At 42.1% G+C, this 17780-nt stretch overlaps 1 protein-coding gene across 10 annotated transcripts in view; it reads left to right on the top strand.

Moving 5' to 3' along the window:
- The window catches only part of MPHOSPH9 (M-phase phosphoprotein 9), a 68384-nt gene that overhangs the window by 40144 nt on the left and 10460 nt on the right, over positions 1-17780 (top strand). For all 10 annotated transcript variants that reach the window (XR_006821046.1, XR_006821047.1, XM_046025144.1 and 7 more), the window contains 7 exons: positions 4771-4818; positions 5901-5965; positions 7397-7498; positions 14055-14189; positions 15044-15219; positions 16500-16646; positions 17630-17750. Coding sequence is in view for 8 of the 10 variants with exons in the window: in XM_046025144.1 (XP_045881100.1) it covers positions 4771-4818; positions 5901-5965; positions 7397-7498; positions 14055-14189; positions 15044-15219; positions 16500-16646; positions 17630-17750 (794 nt within the window). In the remaining 2 variants the exon portion in view is untranslated. The remainder of the gene's footprint in view (positions 1-4770; positions 4819-5900; positions 5966-7396; positions 7499-14054; positions 14190-15043; positions 15220-16499; positions 16647-17629; positions 17751-17780) is intronic.

The following is a 17780-nucleotide window of genomic DNA, read 5'->3' as shown; positions in this document are numbered from 1 at the left end:
GAGAGAGAGAGGCCGGGGGGGGGGGGGGGTGGGGGGGAAGCAGGTGCCCGCTGAGCAGAGAGCCCAATGCAGGGCTCAATCCCAGGACCCTGAGATCACGATCTGAGCCGAAGGCAGAGGTTTTAACCCACTGAGCCACTGGGTGCCCCTGTATTTTATTTTTTAAAGATACTATTTATTTTTGAGAGAAAGCAAGAGAGAACACGAGTGGAGGGCAGAAGGAGAGGGAGAGGCAGACTTCCTGCTGAGCAGGGAGCCTGAATTGAGGCTGGATCCCAGGACTCTGAGATCGTGATCTGAGCTGAAGGCAGACGCTTAACTGACTAAGCCATCCAGGCACCCCCAAGTTTTGTATTTTAGTGTCCAAAATACAGTCTTTTCATTTCTGGTTTGGAGCTCTTTTATGTCTTGTTTACAAAATCATTTCCTACTTAAGGATCAGAAAATTACTATCCTGTATATTGCCTTCCAAAATTATACAGCCTAGTGCTAGCTTCGGCAGCACATATACAAAATTGTACAGCCTTTTGGGATGCCTGGGTGGCTCAGTTGGTTAAGTGACTGCCTTTAGCTCAGGTCATGATCCCAGGGTCCTGGGATCGAGCCCCACATCGGCCTGCCTGCTTCTCCCTCTCCTCTGTCTGGTGTTCTCCCTTCTGTGCTCTCTCTTTCTCTGTGTCAAATAAATAAATAAAATATTTAAAAATAAAGTAAAATATAAAATTAAATTAAGAGCCTTTCTTTATATATTTAGGCCTTTAATCTATCCCAGATTGCCTCTTATATGTGGTGTGAGATAGGGATTGGACTTGATTGTTTTTTTTCAAATGATTAACCGAGTATTACAGCACCATTTTTTTCAGAAAGTTCATTTATTTTAAGCAATCTCTATGCCCAACATGGGGCCTGAACTCATGACCCCAACATTGAGAGCCCACATGCTTCACTGATTGAGCCTGGAGCGCCCTTCATGGCACCATTTTTTAAGAGAATATCTTTTCCCTACTGACTTTTTTTTTTTTTTTTAAGATTTTATTTATTTATTTGACAGATAGAGATCACAAGTAGGGAGAGAGGCAGGCAGAGAGAGAGAGAGAGGAGGAACCAGGCTCCCTGCCAAGCAGAGAGCCCGATGCAGGGCTCGATCCCAGGACCCTGGGATCATGACCTGAGCGAAAGGCAGAGGCTCTAACCCACTGAGCCACCCAGGCGCCCCTCCCTACTGACTTTTAATGCCACTTCTGTTGTATATTATGTTTCTTTCTTGGATGTGTCTGTTTTGAGGCTCCCTAGTCTGTTTCATTGGTTTGTTTCTTTGTCCCTGGATAGAAACTACATCATTTTAATTACTAGCATTTTATAATGAGCTTTGATTTTTGGTGTGATGCTTCCTTAACTTTTTGTCTTCTAAAAATTATTTTTACCAGTTTTTCATTTTTAAAAAAATTTTTAAATTAAAATAAATTTTTTTATTGTGTTTTGTTATTCACCATAAAATACATCATTAGTTTTTGATGCAGTGTTCCAAGATTCATTGTTAGTTTTTTGCCATTTTATTTCATGTAAATATTACTGTAGGCTTATCGCATTAAAAACAAAACAAAAACAAAACAAAACTGCGTTTGGAGTTCCTGGCTGACTCAGTTGGTGGAGCACATGATTCTTGATCTCGGGGTCATGAGTTCAAGCCCCACCTTGGGTGAAAAGATTACTTCGAAACAAAGCAGGGGTGCCTGGTTGCATGCTCTTCCAACTGAGCCAGCCAGGTGCCCTTATGTCTTAAATTTTTAACATTATCCGTAATTATCATGGATGAAGATTTAAGTCCTTCACATGTCATTTGGCTAAGAATATAGAATTCTGGGGTATACTTTATTTTCGTCAGATTTTTAAGCATTTTGTTCCATTGTTTTTTGTTGCCTTGAGAATATACCTGACGATTGATTATCTTCTTCTCTCCCTCATCCCAGTCCTGTCTTTTGTGTTTTCTCCTTTCCCCCCATCTTTCTTATTTTGAAAGCTTCAAGACTACAGAAAAATTGTACAGATGGTATGATGAAAACCTCTGTATATTCCTTGTCTAGTTCACCAATTGTGAATATTTTATCACATTTGCTTTATGTCTTCACAACATTATAGGCTTTTTTCCTTATGCTGAGCAATTTGGGAGTCAATTACAGACACTGTGAGATTTCACTCCTAAATACTCCAACAGGTGTCTCCTGAGAATAAGGACATTCTCCTGCATAATCTCAACACAGTTCTCACACTCGGGGAATTTAATTTTGATGTAATGCTAGTTATCTAATAGATAGTCTGTTTCAACTTGATCCAGTTGTCTAAATAATGTCCTTTATCGATGTTTTGGTTTTTGCTTTTTAGTTTACACTGCAATCAAGGACTACACATTGTGTCTGTAAATGCGCTTCTCATTCCTTATGAGTGAGTTCAGACACTCCTTCAAAGCAGTGTGCCTTGAAACAGGTCGTTTTTCATTCATTGTTGGAGGCACAGATTCTTCCAATCTGGGAATTAATGTCCTTTGGTCCTATAGACTTGCTAATGTTATTTTTCTCTTGATTTCCTCCTTGCCTTCTCTGTTCTCTTTCTCTGGAACTTTTGCTAGTAAATGTTATGTTGCATGGGTTGATTTTCTAAGACTCATGTATACTTTAGTTTCCATCATGGCCTCTTTGTTCTGTATCTCCTTGTCTCCTTGTCTTAGTAATATATTTATTTTCTCTCTCATTTTTAGTTTCTTTTTTTTTTTTTTAAAGATTTAATTTATTTATTTGAGAGAGAGAGTGAGAGAAAACATGAGAGGGGAGAAGGTCAGAGGGAGAAGCAGACTCCCCATGGAGCTGGGAGCCCGATGCTGGACTTGATCCCAGGATTCCGGGATCGTGATCTGAACCGAAGGAGGTCGCCCAACCAGCTGAGCCACCCAGGTTCCCCTCATTTTTAGTTTCTAAGAGCTGTTTCTTTTCTTTTCTTTTTTTTTTTTTTTAAAGATTTTATTTATTTATTTGACAGACAGAGATCACAAGTAGACAGAGAGAGAGGAGGAAGCAGACTCCCCACTGAGCAGAGAGCCTGATTTGGGGCTCGATCCCTGGACCCTGAGATCATGCCCTGAGCCGAAGGCAGAGGCATAACCTGCTGAGCCACCCAGGCACCCCCAGAGCTGTTTGTTCTTCAGTTGCTAGTTTTTCATTGGTTTCTGGTCTTGTTTTATTATGAATAGAACACTGAGGATATTAATAGCTTTCTTTAGTTTTGATTTATTACTTCTTTTGAGTTAAACTTTCATTTTGAAGTCTGCTTCATATTGAATATTTTTGCTTTTTTAAAAAAATATTGGTTCTTTTATTGTAGACTCACATTTAAGGGGGAGGCAGTCAGAAGTCATTAGGAGACTGACTCCATGTGCATGGATGGGGCCTATTTCCTGGTAGCCTTTCCTTATAAGCAGTTTTAGAGTGACAGACCAGCTGTTTGCTTAGGGAGCCTCCAGATGTGGTTATGTAGAGGTCTTTTTGCTAGAATTGTTTGGTTTTTCCAAGGAAGAGTCTCCCAGTCTCTTGTCTGGGACCTTTCTGTCACGCTCTGCTGGCAGTAAGGGACGGGGAGCCAAATTTTGTTTTAACTCTTCCTTGGTCATCATCTCCTTACCCTTTGCTTCCTCTATCTGTTAGACTTGGGTTTCTGGAATGCCATGTGTCTCTCATTCACATTTCCTGTGTCTTGTCGCCTGGCTGGGCAGTCCACTGCGGTTCTAGGCTCTCGCCACTCAGCTTGAGGACTTTAAACCAGCTCCCTTTGGTCAGCCTGTGCTTGCATCCTGTCTGCTACTGAACCTGACATTCAGGTCGTGAGCCTCTCGGGATATGAAGACACTGGCCTGCTAACCGTTAGCGTCCCATACACAGGCACTGAAGCTTACAGCCTGCTATGCCTTGTTACAGCCTCATTGAGATCTCTCCTTTGTTGCACTCAACTCTTGATTTCTCTGTAACTGCCGCATTGTCACTTGAGTGGGATCTTGGGATAAAAAGAAAATTCTTGGACTCTGTCTTCTTTAGTAAGTCTCACATAATATGTATTTTCAAAGAAATTACCTAATCATATTAGACTTGGGATTGTGCCTTTACTCTATGGAATTTATCCAAAAGAAGTATACAATTCAAAGAAGAAAGCAAATTTTAATCTTTTAAAATACTGTTTACCTGAAGGGTCTTGACTGATATCATATAATTTTTGTTTTTATTTTGAAACATTCAGATTAACAGAAAACTTGTAAGAATGTCCTGTTCCTTTTCCCTAGGATCCCAGTTGTTAACAATTTGCCATATTTGCTTTATCACCTTCCGTACGTACATGTTTACCTGCGCATTTTTTTTCTTGAACCATGTGAGAGTAAGCCATAGACATTATGCCCCTTTACCCCCCTCCCTTTTGATATGTATTTCATAAGAACAGGGATCTTCTGTACATAGTCACAGAACAAATCAAAGTAATTAAATGTGCAGTTGACATCTCAATTATTATTTTATGGCACCTTTTTCGCAGTTCAGGATCCAACCCAGAAACATGCTTTATATTCACTTCTCTTTATCTCTCTAGTCGCCTTCAATCTGGAACGGAGTGTTAATTTTTCTATTTCAAGACCTTAGCATTTTTGAAGATGACAGGGAGCTATTTTATAGACTGTCTCTGAGTTGATATTATAATGTTTAATTTTATGGTACATTTCTTTGTTTTTCCTTGTAGCTCTTAGGAGAGTACGAGTCCCTGGGAAAAGAACACGAACGAGTAAAGGTAATGGCCGGTGATTCATGGTCTGAGCTTCATGGAGGGGCAGAAGCCCTGGGTTGGAAATGAAGAGGGCTGACCCTTTATCTCCCTCTGTTCTCCCCACCCTCCATCCCCCTCCAGCTGCTTGAGTTAGACCACTGACTTCATATTCTCTGTCAGTGTCCTTATTTTCAAATATTTGCCCACTTAAGTCATAAATTGTTGGATGTGTTAACAAATATTGAATGGCTATTGCGTTTCAGATGAGATGGAATTTTTAGAAGAGTGTAAGGTATAATATAGATGTAAATAATTATTTCATAATATTTAAATACAAAGTTGTGTGTTTTTTTTAAGATTTTTATTTATTTGACAGAGATCACAAGTAGGCAGAGAGGGAGAAGGAAGCAGGCTCCCCACTGAGCAGAGAGCCCGATGTGGGGCTCGATCCCAGGACCCTGAGATCATGACCTGAGCTGAAGGCAGAGGCTTTAACCCACTGAGCCACCCAGGCGCCCCTAAATATAAAGTTTTTTAAAGCATTCGCTTTTCGTGGGGTTGTTTGGATTTATCAATGATGTTTGGTTTCTTAATGAAAGCTTTGTTTGGGAATGAGATATTTGAATTCAGTGATGCTGTAAGTGGGGCCCCAAGCATTTCTGCTGCATGGACTACAGGGCAGCAGCCATTCAAGGTTAGAGGAAGGCAGGGAGGCATTCTGGGGGCTTAGGAGCCAGTCAGGACATCTGAAATCTCACTAGCACAGCTCTTTGTTTTGCCATTTACTGAGGTTTTTAGGCAAGTTGTGGCTAAGACATGTCCATTTTAACCCTGGATTGCTTGTAGTCAAGCAGAGCATGATAAGCTGTACCTGTTACTACACGAGGTATATGTACGGCTTTTGGTGTAAGCCAGTGTTTTGTTCTCTCGGGTTCTCCCTTGAATTACATGTACTGGCTCATGGTTGATGCTCCCTCTTTGCTGAGTATCCGCATGATTATTTTTGTAGCTCCCTGGTGTAGCCTTAGATTGGTTTTGTATTATGTATTTTAAAATAAAACAATCTATTCTATTCCAGTTACTGAATTTTTCCTTTATCTTCATAGGATACGTTAAATACAACTGAGAACAAATTGCTGGATGCACACACTCAGATTTCTGATTTGAAAAGGTAAAATGTATTGTCTTACTAATAAGATAATTATGCCTCTGTTCTTTTAACACCTGACTGTGTGTCTGCATTGAAAGCAATGAAAGAAAGTTTTTCTTGAGGGTTTTTAGGCATTTCGAGATCAGGTTTTATCCTAATCTTCCCCTGACCTGGAAATACATTTGATTTTAGCCAAAGGAGATTTTTAAACTGTTAGAGTATATTGGTGGTTGGGCTTGAGGGGTGTGCATTTCCTGAACCATTATGTGCTTTGTCAGCATAGCAAAATCTAAATGATGCTAAACCATTGGAAATCTGTCAAAAAAAAAAAAAAAAAGAAAAAGAAAAAGAATTTTAACAAGCAGTCTAGTTCACTAAATTTTATTTGTGCTCCCAAAAGAAAACAACATTCACCCGAACTTTATGAACATCTACTTTCTTAAAAACCTGGTGTGGGGACTATATTCATGATCTGATTTGCCTAGTTAGAGAGAAACGGAGTCATAAATGGTCCCTATGCAAAGGATTAGATATTTCTAATTGGCTTTGGAGCACGTTTTTGTATTTGTATTTGGAGATGTGGCCCTTACTTGGAGATTTTACTGCTCTCCTCAGGACTTCCCATCTGGGAGAATGTGAATGCTGTCTGGCCCTCTCATCTGCCCAGGTCTTTTCTGTGATGCATTCAGTTATGCCGATAGCTTCCTTATCTCAGATTGCCATGAAGCGTCAGTCAGCCGGTTAGAGCTGTTCTTTCTCAAACCTTCCTTGCATCAGGGTAGGCAAGATTTTGAGCTTAAAAGATGAGACAAAGACATGCAAAGTTTAAAAGAACAGAAAGAATAACAAGGTAACCTCAAAACAATCAATTGGCCCGAGTCCTATTTTCTGTTGGTAAACTTGAAAATAGGCTTTTATTCTGAACATAGAACAGATGAGCTGAATTGCCTGTAGACAGAGAGTTTGGGGGATCATTTAGCCTCTGTATCTTTTAAAAACTAGGAAGTTCTTACTAGCTCTTTTATTGGATATTAAACCTGCTTCCTTTTTTGTGAAAACATTACCTATTTATATTTTATATGCGTGGATATATATGTTTAGAATTAAACACGTTAGAATTGCACTGTATTTGAGTACTTGAATTTATTTTATTTTTTAATTTAATTTATACCATGAGTTTTGATCTGTAGTCAGATTTATAAATCTTTTTAACTTGTCTGTATAAAGTCCACTTGTGTTTCCTTGTATAGTTTAATGTATTTGCCTTTCAGTTTATGTTCCAGTTTTGCTCAGCTTTTTTAAGCTTATTGGTGGCATTTTACTATGAAAACAGGCTTTAAGACCAGCAGTTCTTCTGTCACCATTTCTCTAGAAGTGTCTGTTAAGTAAATAATTTGTAGTTGAGCTATATTTTAAATGTGTACTTAATTTATCTTATTACTTTTGAATTAGAACAATTTCAAAACTTGAAGCTCAGGTCAAGCAAGTAGAGCATGAAAATATGTTAAGTCTCCGCCATAATTCGAAAACTCCCATGAGAGCCTCACGTGCCAAGTAAGTTATTTTGCTTAATCTCTGTAAAGCCAGAAATAGGTACACCCTTTTATTGAACTGAGAAGTTCATCTGTCTAAGTCATAAGGAAGTCAGAGTTCAATGTCATTATAGAACTTAGATGTGTAAAAACATCTAACTACGGGGCACCTGGCTGGCTCAGTCAGTAGAGCATACAACTCGGGGTGGTGAGTTGGAGCTCCACATTGGATGCAGAGCTTGCTTAAAAAACAAAAAAGTAAAAAAAAAAGTAAAACCATCTAATTATTAGATATCATAAAACCTCTCATGTGGAGGCATGTGCCAAAAGGAGGAAATAGATTAGATATAAAGAGACCTGGAATGTTTTGTTCACTCTTCCCAGCTGTGGACCTTAAGCAAATCACTTAGGGTTTTTTGGAGCTCGATTTCATTATCTCTGAAAACAAGGACATTGAGCTAGAACATCTCAAAAGGTCTTTTAACCTTAAAATTCCAGAAATTCTATTCCTATGTTAATGGGCAGACCTATGAAAATAGATCTTCCTTAGGTTCTATGGAATTTTCTATTTAGGTTTTTTAGTTATTCAAAATTGGCTTTGCTATAATCTCAGAGCATTATCTTCATGATACATTTATACAATGGTTTTTTTCCTATGAGATTGGTTTTTATTATGATATTGTGAAGGATATTAAATGAGTAGATCATAAGGTCGTAATATTGATGTGTATGAGAAAAATTGTCAAATGAGAAACTTTCTCTAGATCTTTGTTCATTGACCTTAAGTTAGAACATAGTGAATTATTTAAAGAAAATATTTTGTAAGTTATTGAAATCAGACATTTGAGAGAGAATAAGAGTGGAATGAGAATTGGGGTTAAGGGAGGTCTTTCTGTAGAGGTGACTTTGTAAGCAGGGCGGTCAGGCCTGTGCTGAGTCGGTGTGGGAGGCCTGAGGGAGGGGCATGTTCACTCAAAGGAAAGAGCTTTGCTACGTCTTGAGGTAGGAAAGAGCTTAACATGTTTAAAGAACCTGGATGAAGCTTGTGTGGCCTGAATATTGCTAGCGAGGGCTGAAGGAGCTCCAGATGAAATCAGACTGTCACATCTCGCTTTCTAAGCCCTGGTCAAGAGTTTGGATTTTACTCTAAGTCTGTTGGGAAGACTTTGAAAGGTTTTATGTGGTAAAATTAGGTCATCTGATTTTTTCACTTTTCTTTTTTTTCCTTTTCCTTTCTCTTCTTTTCTTTTCTCTCCTTCTCTCTTTTTTGAGAGAGCGAGCATGCCCAGGAATGGGGTGGAAGGGACAGAGGGAGAGGGAGAGAGAGAGAGAAAATCTTCAGCAGGATCCATGCTCAGTGTGGAGCCTGTCGCGGGGCACAGTCTCATGATCTGAACCAAAATCGAGTTGGACGCTTAACCGACTGAGCCATCCAAGCGCCCCTGATTTCTTTGCTTTTGTTTGTTTGTTTGTTTTTAAAGATTTTATTTATTTATTTGACAGACAGAGATCACAAGTAGGCAGAGAGGCAGGCCGAGAGAGAGAGAGGAGGAAGCAGGCTCCCCACTGAGCAGAGAGCCCGATGCGGGGCTCGATCCCAGGATCCCGGGATCATGACCTGAGCCGAAGGCAGAGGCTTTAACCCACTGAGCCACCCAGGTGCCCCTGTTTGTTTGTTTTTTAGTAAAGGTTTTATTTATTTGACAGAGAGACACACAGTGAGAGAGGGAACACAAGCAGGGGGAGTGGGAGAGGAAGAAGGCAGCTTCCTGCAGAGTAGGGAGCCCGATGCGGGGCTTGATCCCAGGACCCTGGAATCATGACGTGAGCCACAGGCCGCTGCCTAACGACTGACCCACCCAGGTGCCCCCTGGTTTCTGTTTTTTTAACGCACCTGCCATGAGGAGAAGTTGGAGAGGTGCTAATTAGACGATTGTGGTATTAGGAGAGATGGTGTTCACTGGATGGTGGCCATAGAAATGGACAGAAGAGAAGGGTCTGAGAGACATACTGGAGGTAAAATCCACAGAACATGAGATGGCAAGGGGCGCCTGGGTGGCTTAGTTGCTAAGCATCTGCTTTCGGCTCAGGTCTTGACCCTAATGTCCTGGGATCAAGCCCCGCATCAGGCTTCCTGCTCAGTGGGGAGCCTGCTTCTCCCTCTCCCACTCTCCCTGCTTGTGTTCCCTTACTCGCTGTCTATATCTGTCAAATAAATAACTAAAATATTTTTTCAAAAAAAGAATGAGGTGACAAGGTAAGAAAGGGAGGTGTCTGATAACACCTGGGTTTCTGTCTGGAGCAACTCAGGGTGCCATGTACTGAACTAGGGAAGAAATGGGAAGAGCACACCATGGGGTCAGGATCAGAATTTCCATTTCAAATATTTTAGTTTGAGATTCATACAAATTCCAAGTGGGAATCCAGCAGGTGATTATAAATTTGCATTTGGAACTCTATAATAATAAAGTCTTAGGCTAGAATTACAACTTTTAGAATTCTCATGCTGTAGTGCTTGGCCCTGGCATAGATGATGGGTGTGTGGTGGGAGTTTGGTGTAGGATAAAGCTCTGAGAAGCCCGATGTCTCAATGTTGGGACCGGAGGAGTTGGCCCGAGAACCTGAGGACTGCCAGGGAGTTAGGGACTCTGAAGTGTCCAGCGGTGTGAACGCTGCTGAGAGAGAAAGTGAGGGGACTAGTGACCCTTAGGTGAGCCAGTCAGGCCTTGATGGTCTGGAGAGTGGTTTGTGTGGAGGGATGGATGTGAACATCTGGTGGGCATGTTGTGCAGAGTGAGTGAAAGCAGCCTGTATGTCTGACTGCTGGAACATTCATATACTGTGATATACTTACGCACGGGGCTATGCAGTGTGATGATGTGTACATTAGGTCAGGGATTGGCAAGCACAGCCCTAGCCCAAGTCCAGCCTGCTGCCCATGCTTGTAGGGCTCATGAGCAAAGAGTAGTTTTTACGTTGTTAAATGTTTGGGAAAAAACCCAAAGAATAGTATTTCATACATGTGGAAAATGATAAGAAATTCAAATTTCAGTGTCCATAAGTAAAGCTCATTCATTTACCTATTGTCTGTCTGGCTGCTTTGCATGACAGTGGCAAATCTGAGTACTTGCAACAGAGATCATCTGGCCCATAAAACCTATTTATTAAAATGAAACAAAACAAAAACCTATTTATCCTCTGAGTCTTCGTAGGAAAAAATTTGCCAGCCACTTAAGTTGATTGCTAACATGGTTTAATCTTTTTTTTTTTTTTTTTTAAGATTTATTTACTTATTGGAGAGAGAGGCGGGGAGAGCCCGAGTGGGAGGGGCAGAGGGAGGGAGAATCTCAGGCTGACTCCACGCTGAGCGTGGAGCCCGGTGCGGGGCTTGATCTCACAACCTTGAGATCACAACCTGAGCTGCAGCCAAAAGTTGGACGCTTAACCGACTGACTGCACCACCTAGACACGCCTAACATTGATTTAATCCTGAGAACATAATTTGGAACAACAAAAAACCAGTTGCAGAAGAAGTAGGGTACTATTTATATTGATTTGGTATTTACAACATATCTTACAGGTTCATATAGCAGTAGTAAAAATATGACGTGTGTGGAATGTTGAATATAAATTTAGTGGAAGTGGCAGCTGAGCACGTACACTAAGGTTATGACATTGGAGGACTGGGGTTGTGTCTGTAGTGTTCCACTGTTCACGGACATAGAGCAAACAGGGTTCATAAGCAGATGGTTGTGCAGGAGTATAATCTGTATGTCTGTGCACGCTTGCAATATTTTATATTTTAAGTGAATAGGAACCAATAAGGGATTGGTATCTAGGATGTAAAGAACTATAAATCAATAAGAAAAATTCTCAGTGAAAAAATGATAAAAGAGTATGAACAGATGATTCACAGGAAATAAAAAACCTCTAAACGGCTGACAAAATTGAAAAGATGTTCATTTTACTAGTAATCAGAAAAATGCAAATTAATAAATAAATAGCATGGGCTACCCGTCACACCATCAAACAGGCCAGGCCAGACTCCAGGGCTAATCATTGCAAATTTTGCAAAGATGTGAAGGAACAGGAACTCTCCCACTACTGGTTAGACTGAAAATCGATAAGCTCATCTGGAGTATGATTTGACAATATCCAGTAAGACTGAAGATGTGTGCACCCCAAATTCCACAGTTCCGGTTTTGGATATTTACCTCAGGAATTCCTATACGTGTTAATCACAGCACTGTGGAAAGGTGATGCATCAGAAACTAAAACACCCACCGACAGGAGGAAGGATCTGTAAGGTGTGGCGTATTTGTACTGTGGGTAGATAGTTCAAATCCCGCCCCTGTCTGTGTTAACGTGGAGAAATCTGAAGCGTGTAGAGTAGAAACAGCAGCATCACAAGGACGTGTGCATTATGTGGACATAATTTTAAAAATACAAATGACCTTTCATGCAGAATCTTCTGTCTTAATGTTGAAAACAAATATGGCAAGATGTTAGCATTTGTTAAAACTAAGTACAGGAGAGTGCTTGCAGTAGTCTTTGTAATTTTCTAAGGATGTTTAGAATGTTTCTTAATTTAAAAATCGAGGGAAAGAGGTGCCTGGGTGACTTAGTGGGTTAAGCCTCTGCCTTCGGCTCAGGTCATGATCTCAGGGTCCTGGGATCAAGCCCCGCATCAGGATCTCTGCTCAGCAGGGAACCTGCTTCCCCTCTCTCTCTCTCTCTGCCTGTCTCTGCCTACTTTTGATCTCTGTCAAATAAATAAATCTTTAAAAAAAAACCGAGGGGAAAAAGAAAGGGAGTGACTGGGAGTTGAAATGAAAATGAGGAGGGATCTCTCTCTCTGCCTGCCTCTCTGCCTGCTTGAAATCTCTATCTGTCAAATATATAAATAAAATCTTTAAAAAAAAAAAAAAAAAAAGAAAAAGAAAATGAGGAGGGAAAGTCGTAAGAGGTTTGTCTGTGGCAGGGAGCAGAGAGAGGAAGATACCTCTTGTCTCCTGGTTTCTTTTTTCCCTCCCATGTGTGATGCGAGGCTATCAAGTGACTGGCAGGGCAGGATGAGAGGTCGGAGGAGAGTGGAGAAGGTGTGAGGGAGTCCTGGTGGAGAACTGGAGCACGCTGATTACGGAAAGGTATGTTGTCAGCCGTGTTGGGTGTCCATGAGATGGTAATAACCACTCTCTGGTGCTAGCCCAGGCGGCGTGGCTGGGTGGCTTGCTTTCCAGCAAAGCCTAAGTGGAGGACTGTAGACACTCAGGAGTGAGACCACCATGTTCCTCCAGGCTTAGGTCTCTGCTGCCAGTCGGGAGTGATGGAAGGTGAGTGCGGAAAGGGGGTCAAAGCAGTGAGTAACCGTGCACCCCGAAGTAGGTAGAGAGGAACTGGCGAAGCTAGGGGAGGGGTTGAGGCAGTCTCCCTGCTGAGCAGAGAGCCCGATGCGGGTACTCGATCCCCGGACCCTGGGATCATGACCTGAGCCGAAGGCAGAGGCTTTAACCCACTGAGCCCCCCAGGCGCCCCCAGAGTTGGGATTTCTCAAGGGAATGTGTTCTCTAGTGATGATGAAGTCCAGTGAATGTTCTCCAGTGGGGCAGGGGGGCTAGTAAGCAGGAGTCCGAGTCTAGGCATTGCAGAGAGATCCAGGCAGCTCCTCCCATGGACAGTGAAGCAAGAGGGCAGGAGCAGGTGTGGAGAAGGTGAGAACGGTTCGGAAGTCTAGCTCAGGGCCGGTTAATGCCCGATGGGTGAGCCTCAGTTGGGTTAGGGTTTCCATAGGATGTGGGAGGCCTGGCCCCCAGCTGCACTACTCAGTACACTGGTGCTGGTCTCCGTGTGTGGCTTGTTACATTTAAGGTCCTCAAAATGAAATAACGTTTAACGATTGGTTCTTCGTCTCACGAGCCACAGGGCAGCATGTGACTAGTGGCTGCTGAGCTGGGCTGTGCAGATAGAGGAGGTTTCTGTTTTCACAGGAAGTTCTCCTGGGCAGTGCTGGTCTGGGAGGAGCAAGAAGGGCTCTCTCGCCACACCTGGGCCTGAGCTGTGGGTTGGGTGTGATAGAAAGTGTGGTAGGAAGTTAGTTGGTGTTCAGATCTGGGTAGACAGAATACCTTGACTGAGATGCAGAAATATTCCAAAGGAACAGAAACCTAAAATAAGAGTTCGGTTGGATCTGAAAACCATAAAATAAGAATTTGTGTATCTAAAATAAGGGGGCTTCATGCAGTTTTGGAATTACTGTTCAAATGTGTACATACCATTGCTTTCTTTCTTTTTTTTTTAATCTTTTTTTTTTTTAAAGATTTTATTTATTTATTTGGCAGAGAGAGATCACAAGTTGGCAGAGAGGCAGGCAGAGAGAGAGAGGGAAGCAGGCTCCCTGCTGAGCAGAGAGCCCGATGCGGGACTCGATCCCAGGACCCTGAGATCATGACCTGAGCCGAAGGCAGCGGCTTAACCCACTGAGCCACCCAGGCGCCCTGTACATACCATTTCAAAGCAGGGTGCTCTGTGTACGTGAAGCACGAGCCCATCATGCCTCAGATCGTTTCTCCCTGTCCTAGCACACTGGCCACCTCCGATGTCAGCAGGCGCAAGTGGCTGATCCCAGGAGCGGAGTACTCCATCTTCACCGGCCAGCCTTTGGACGCCCCGGATAACAGAATGGATGACCAGCTGGTGGAGACCTGTGCTCCTGGGTAGGTAGCTTTGTCAGAGGTCAGATTGAGGCTCGGTTACGGTTTCATAGATCTTAGTCGCCTTTAATGTCCGGGAAGGTCTAAAGAGGCTTCTCTTCGTGGCTTCAGTGTCTTACTTTTGAGGATCAGATTTTTATTTTACTTTGAAAAGCTAATGGGTTTCGGATACTTTCCGATCAAAGGCTAGGCAGAGGGTACCCCACCGTGCTCCTAAGAGAACAGTGTGCTGTGCACAGACTCTCGGTTAGGGTAAGGTGCTCACCCTCTCACCTTCTGGACAGCCCATGCAACCAGATTACTCCAGAGCTCCATAGAAGTACCTACTTGTGTATGTGCCGGGGCGTGAAGAGGATTGGGAAGCACTGGTCTGTTACCCACAGGTTCAATTTTAGTGTATTTGCGTTGTAAAGCAGACATACTCATTGTGGAGTGTAATTGTTAGCTCTCATGTCATTTCCCCTAACAGGGCCAGGGACCTCTTGTCTTAGCTCAGCCTGCTCTATGAAATCACCGTAGATCGGGCAGCTTCAACAGGAAACACTTTTTCTTGCTGTTCTGGAGGCTGGGAGTCTGAGATTGGGGTGTCAGCGCAGTTGGGTTCTTGGTGAGGGCCCTCTTCTGGGTTATTGGGTCTTGGTCTTTCCTCGGTGAATGTGTGCAGACATCTTTTTAGAAGGGCATTAATCCCAGCAAAGGGCCCCCAGCTCTCATGATCTCATCTAAATCTGATCACCTCCCCAAGGCCTCATCTCCTAACACCATCCACTGAGGATTGGGGCTTCAACATACGAGTGTTTTGGGGGGACACAAATACTCAGTTCATAGCACTGCGTGTCTTACAATTATTTTTTAAGGTACCATTCTCCTCCGGAAAAGGATTCTTCATCTGGAAGTTCACCAAGAAGCTTATCAATAACAAAACAAAGAGAAACTTCAGATACACCAGTCATGAAAGCTTTAAAAGAACTCAATGAAGGAAAAGTATTTAAAAATTGGGGCACACAGACAGAAAAAGAGGACACCTCAAATAGTAAGCATTTTTTCCTTGTTTGATATAGATAGATAATAGATTATAGATACCTTCCTCTTTGCTTCCAATTACATCACCTTCCTTAAGTACTCTGGCTCATAATTTATTGCAGTCATGGCATAACTTGCTGCTTTTATACAAGGCAGACTACATGTTACGCTCCCTTTTTTTTTTTTTAAGGATTTTATTTTTATTTTATTTGACAGAGCACAAGCAGGGGGAAAGACAGGCAGAGGGAGAGGGAGAATCAGGCCTCCCTCTGAGCAGAGTGCCCAATGCGGGACTGGATCCCAAGACCCTGGGATTATGACCTGAGCCAAAAGCAAACACTTAAGGACTGAGCAACCCAGCGCCCTATGTTCTGATTAGTAAAGATTTATGAAGCATTCTTAAGGATATTTGGAAATTTTCTACATCAGTTTGTTACTGGAAAGTTATGATAGACATTTAGTATTCATCAAGTGAGGTGTAGTGTTTTTTACTATCCCTTTCTTGGTTACTGAGCATCTCTCAGTAAGATAAGAAGTATCTTTTTTTTTCTTTTTTTTTTTTTTTCCTAAGAATTTGTTTACTTATCTGACAGAGCGAGAGAGCACAAGCAGGGGGAACAATAGAGGCAGAAGGAGAAGCAGGCTCCCTGCTGAGTAAGGAGCCCAATTGTGTGACTCGATCCCAGGACCCCGGGATCATGACCTGAACTGAAGGCAGACGCTTACTTAACCATCTGAGCCACCCAGGCGCCTCTCTTTTTTTTTTTTTTTTAAGATAATTTTATTTTTTATTTTTGAGTAATCTCTACACCCAACATGGGGCTCGAAATCACAACCCCAAGATCAAGAGTCGCATGCTTTCCCTACTGAGCCCACGGAGCGCCCCAGGGAGTACCTTGTTCAACAGCTCACCAGTGCTTACATCTCCTTGTGCTCACCCCAGTGCTCGCTTGATCGGGTCTGCTGATTCCATTGTCCAGTCTTGGGCATTGCATCTCCAAAGAAGTATCTGCTAGTAAATAAATCAGTAACTTCTTAAATATATAATCTCTCTTGAAAAATCACCATGAATGGCAATTGTAAACAGGGAGCCAGAATGAATTCATTATAAACCCCCCACATTTGTTCTTCATGAAGCGTTTTTTAATCCTTATAATGTATATTTGCAAATAATCGTTCTAACCTGGATAGTGAGAATGGCTTGCTTGGCATAATCATCTGTTAATAAAGGCAGCTAACCGGCCCAGATTTGTTTGGTTTGTTGACTTTTAAACAATTTGTCTGTTACAGAATTAGCAAATCCTCAGCAAATGGAAACGTCAGTCAATGCAGGTCGGTCCCCAGAGAAATGCACCCAACAGAGACAGAAGAGATTTAACTCGGCTTCACAGAGATCGTCGTCTTTACCACCTTCAACTCGTAAATCAAGTACCCCAAGTAAGAGTTAGATGTAGTATGTCTCCCGGGCTCAAAAGAGTGGCATCCGAGCTGTGCACACACACCTGATGTTCTCTGTTTCCCTCATGTTCTCCAGCACCTACTAGAATACTAGAATATTTAGGGTCCCTAACAAGGGTTTTGCTCAGTAGTATCATCCGACTGTACAGATGCTATGACGATAGGCGAAGAAATTATCACGGCATACTGTTTTGTGTGTGTCCAGCAGATGCCTTTTTGCAACTTACACCATTTCACAGTTTTTGAGGACGTTGACAACTATCTAATTAAACATTAGTTCAAACAAATTAATTTAAGCTATTTTAACCTGGAAAAGATGCTTCTTTGAATATATAGTTACATCTGGTTTCTTGAGTCAGTTGCAGTTACGGTTCTAAAGGTTAGGCATTGGATATCTGTTTTCTTGATTTCCATTTTCAGAACAGCTCAAGATATTTCTTTGTCTCTCCCCCACCCCCCCACCCCCCGTGTGATGGAGCGAGCATGTGTGTCCCCATGTGATGGGAGCAGGAGCCAGCGTTTGTGTGTATCTGTGTGACTAGAGTGTGCGCCAGCGATTGTGTGTCCCCGTGTGACGGGAGCGGGTGCTGGCGTTTGTGTGTATCTGTGTGACAGGAGTGCGCGCAGGCATTTGTGTGTCCCCGTGTGATGGGAATGTGCGCTGAGTGCTGGTGTTTCCATCTTATTTCCAGTCGACTTCTAAAATCCTGAAAAACCAGTTTTGAGTCTGAGTGCTGACCCTGCAGTCGGATACACTTAAAATGTTGATAGTGGTTCCCACTAGGTGTTAGGATTATGAATTATTTTTAATTTTGTATGCTCTTACTTATCTTTCAGAAAGTTTTATGATAAAATTGTATCCCAATAAAGTTAGAAAGAAGTACTGAGAAAGGAAGTATGCTCTGCCAATATATTTGTTGTATAGAAGGAAAAGAGAATTTCCTCTTTATTTTCTTCTGCAGCAAAAAGAGAGATTATGTTAACACCAGTGACTGTGGCTTATAGTCCAAAGAGATCCCCAAAAGAAAATCTGTCCCCAGGATTTAGTCATCTACTGAGCAAAAATGAAAGCAGTCCAACTCGGTAAGTTCTCTAAAATAGTAGAATAAAATG

Source organism: Meles meles, chromosome 12 (assembly GCF_922984935.1).
Source record: "Meles meles chromosome 12, mMelMel3.1 paternal haplotype, whole genome shotgun sequence".
Taxonomy (NCBI): domain Eukaryota; kingdom Metazoa; phylum Chordata; class Mammalia; order Carnivora; family Mustelidae; genus Meles; species Meles meles.
The sequence above is the reverse complement of the archived record's forward strand: the minus strand, read 5'-3'. Positions and strand labels throughout refer to the sequence as shown.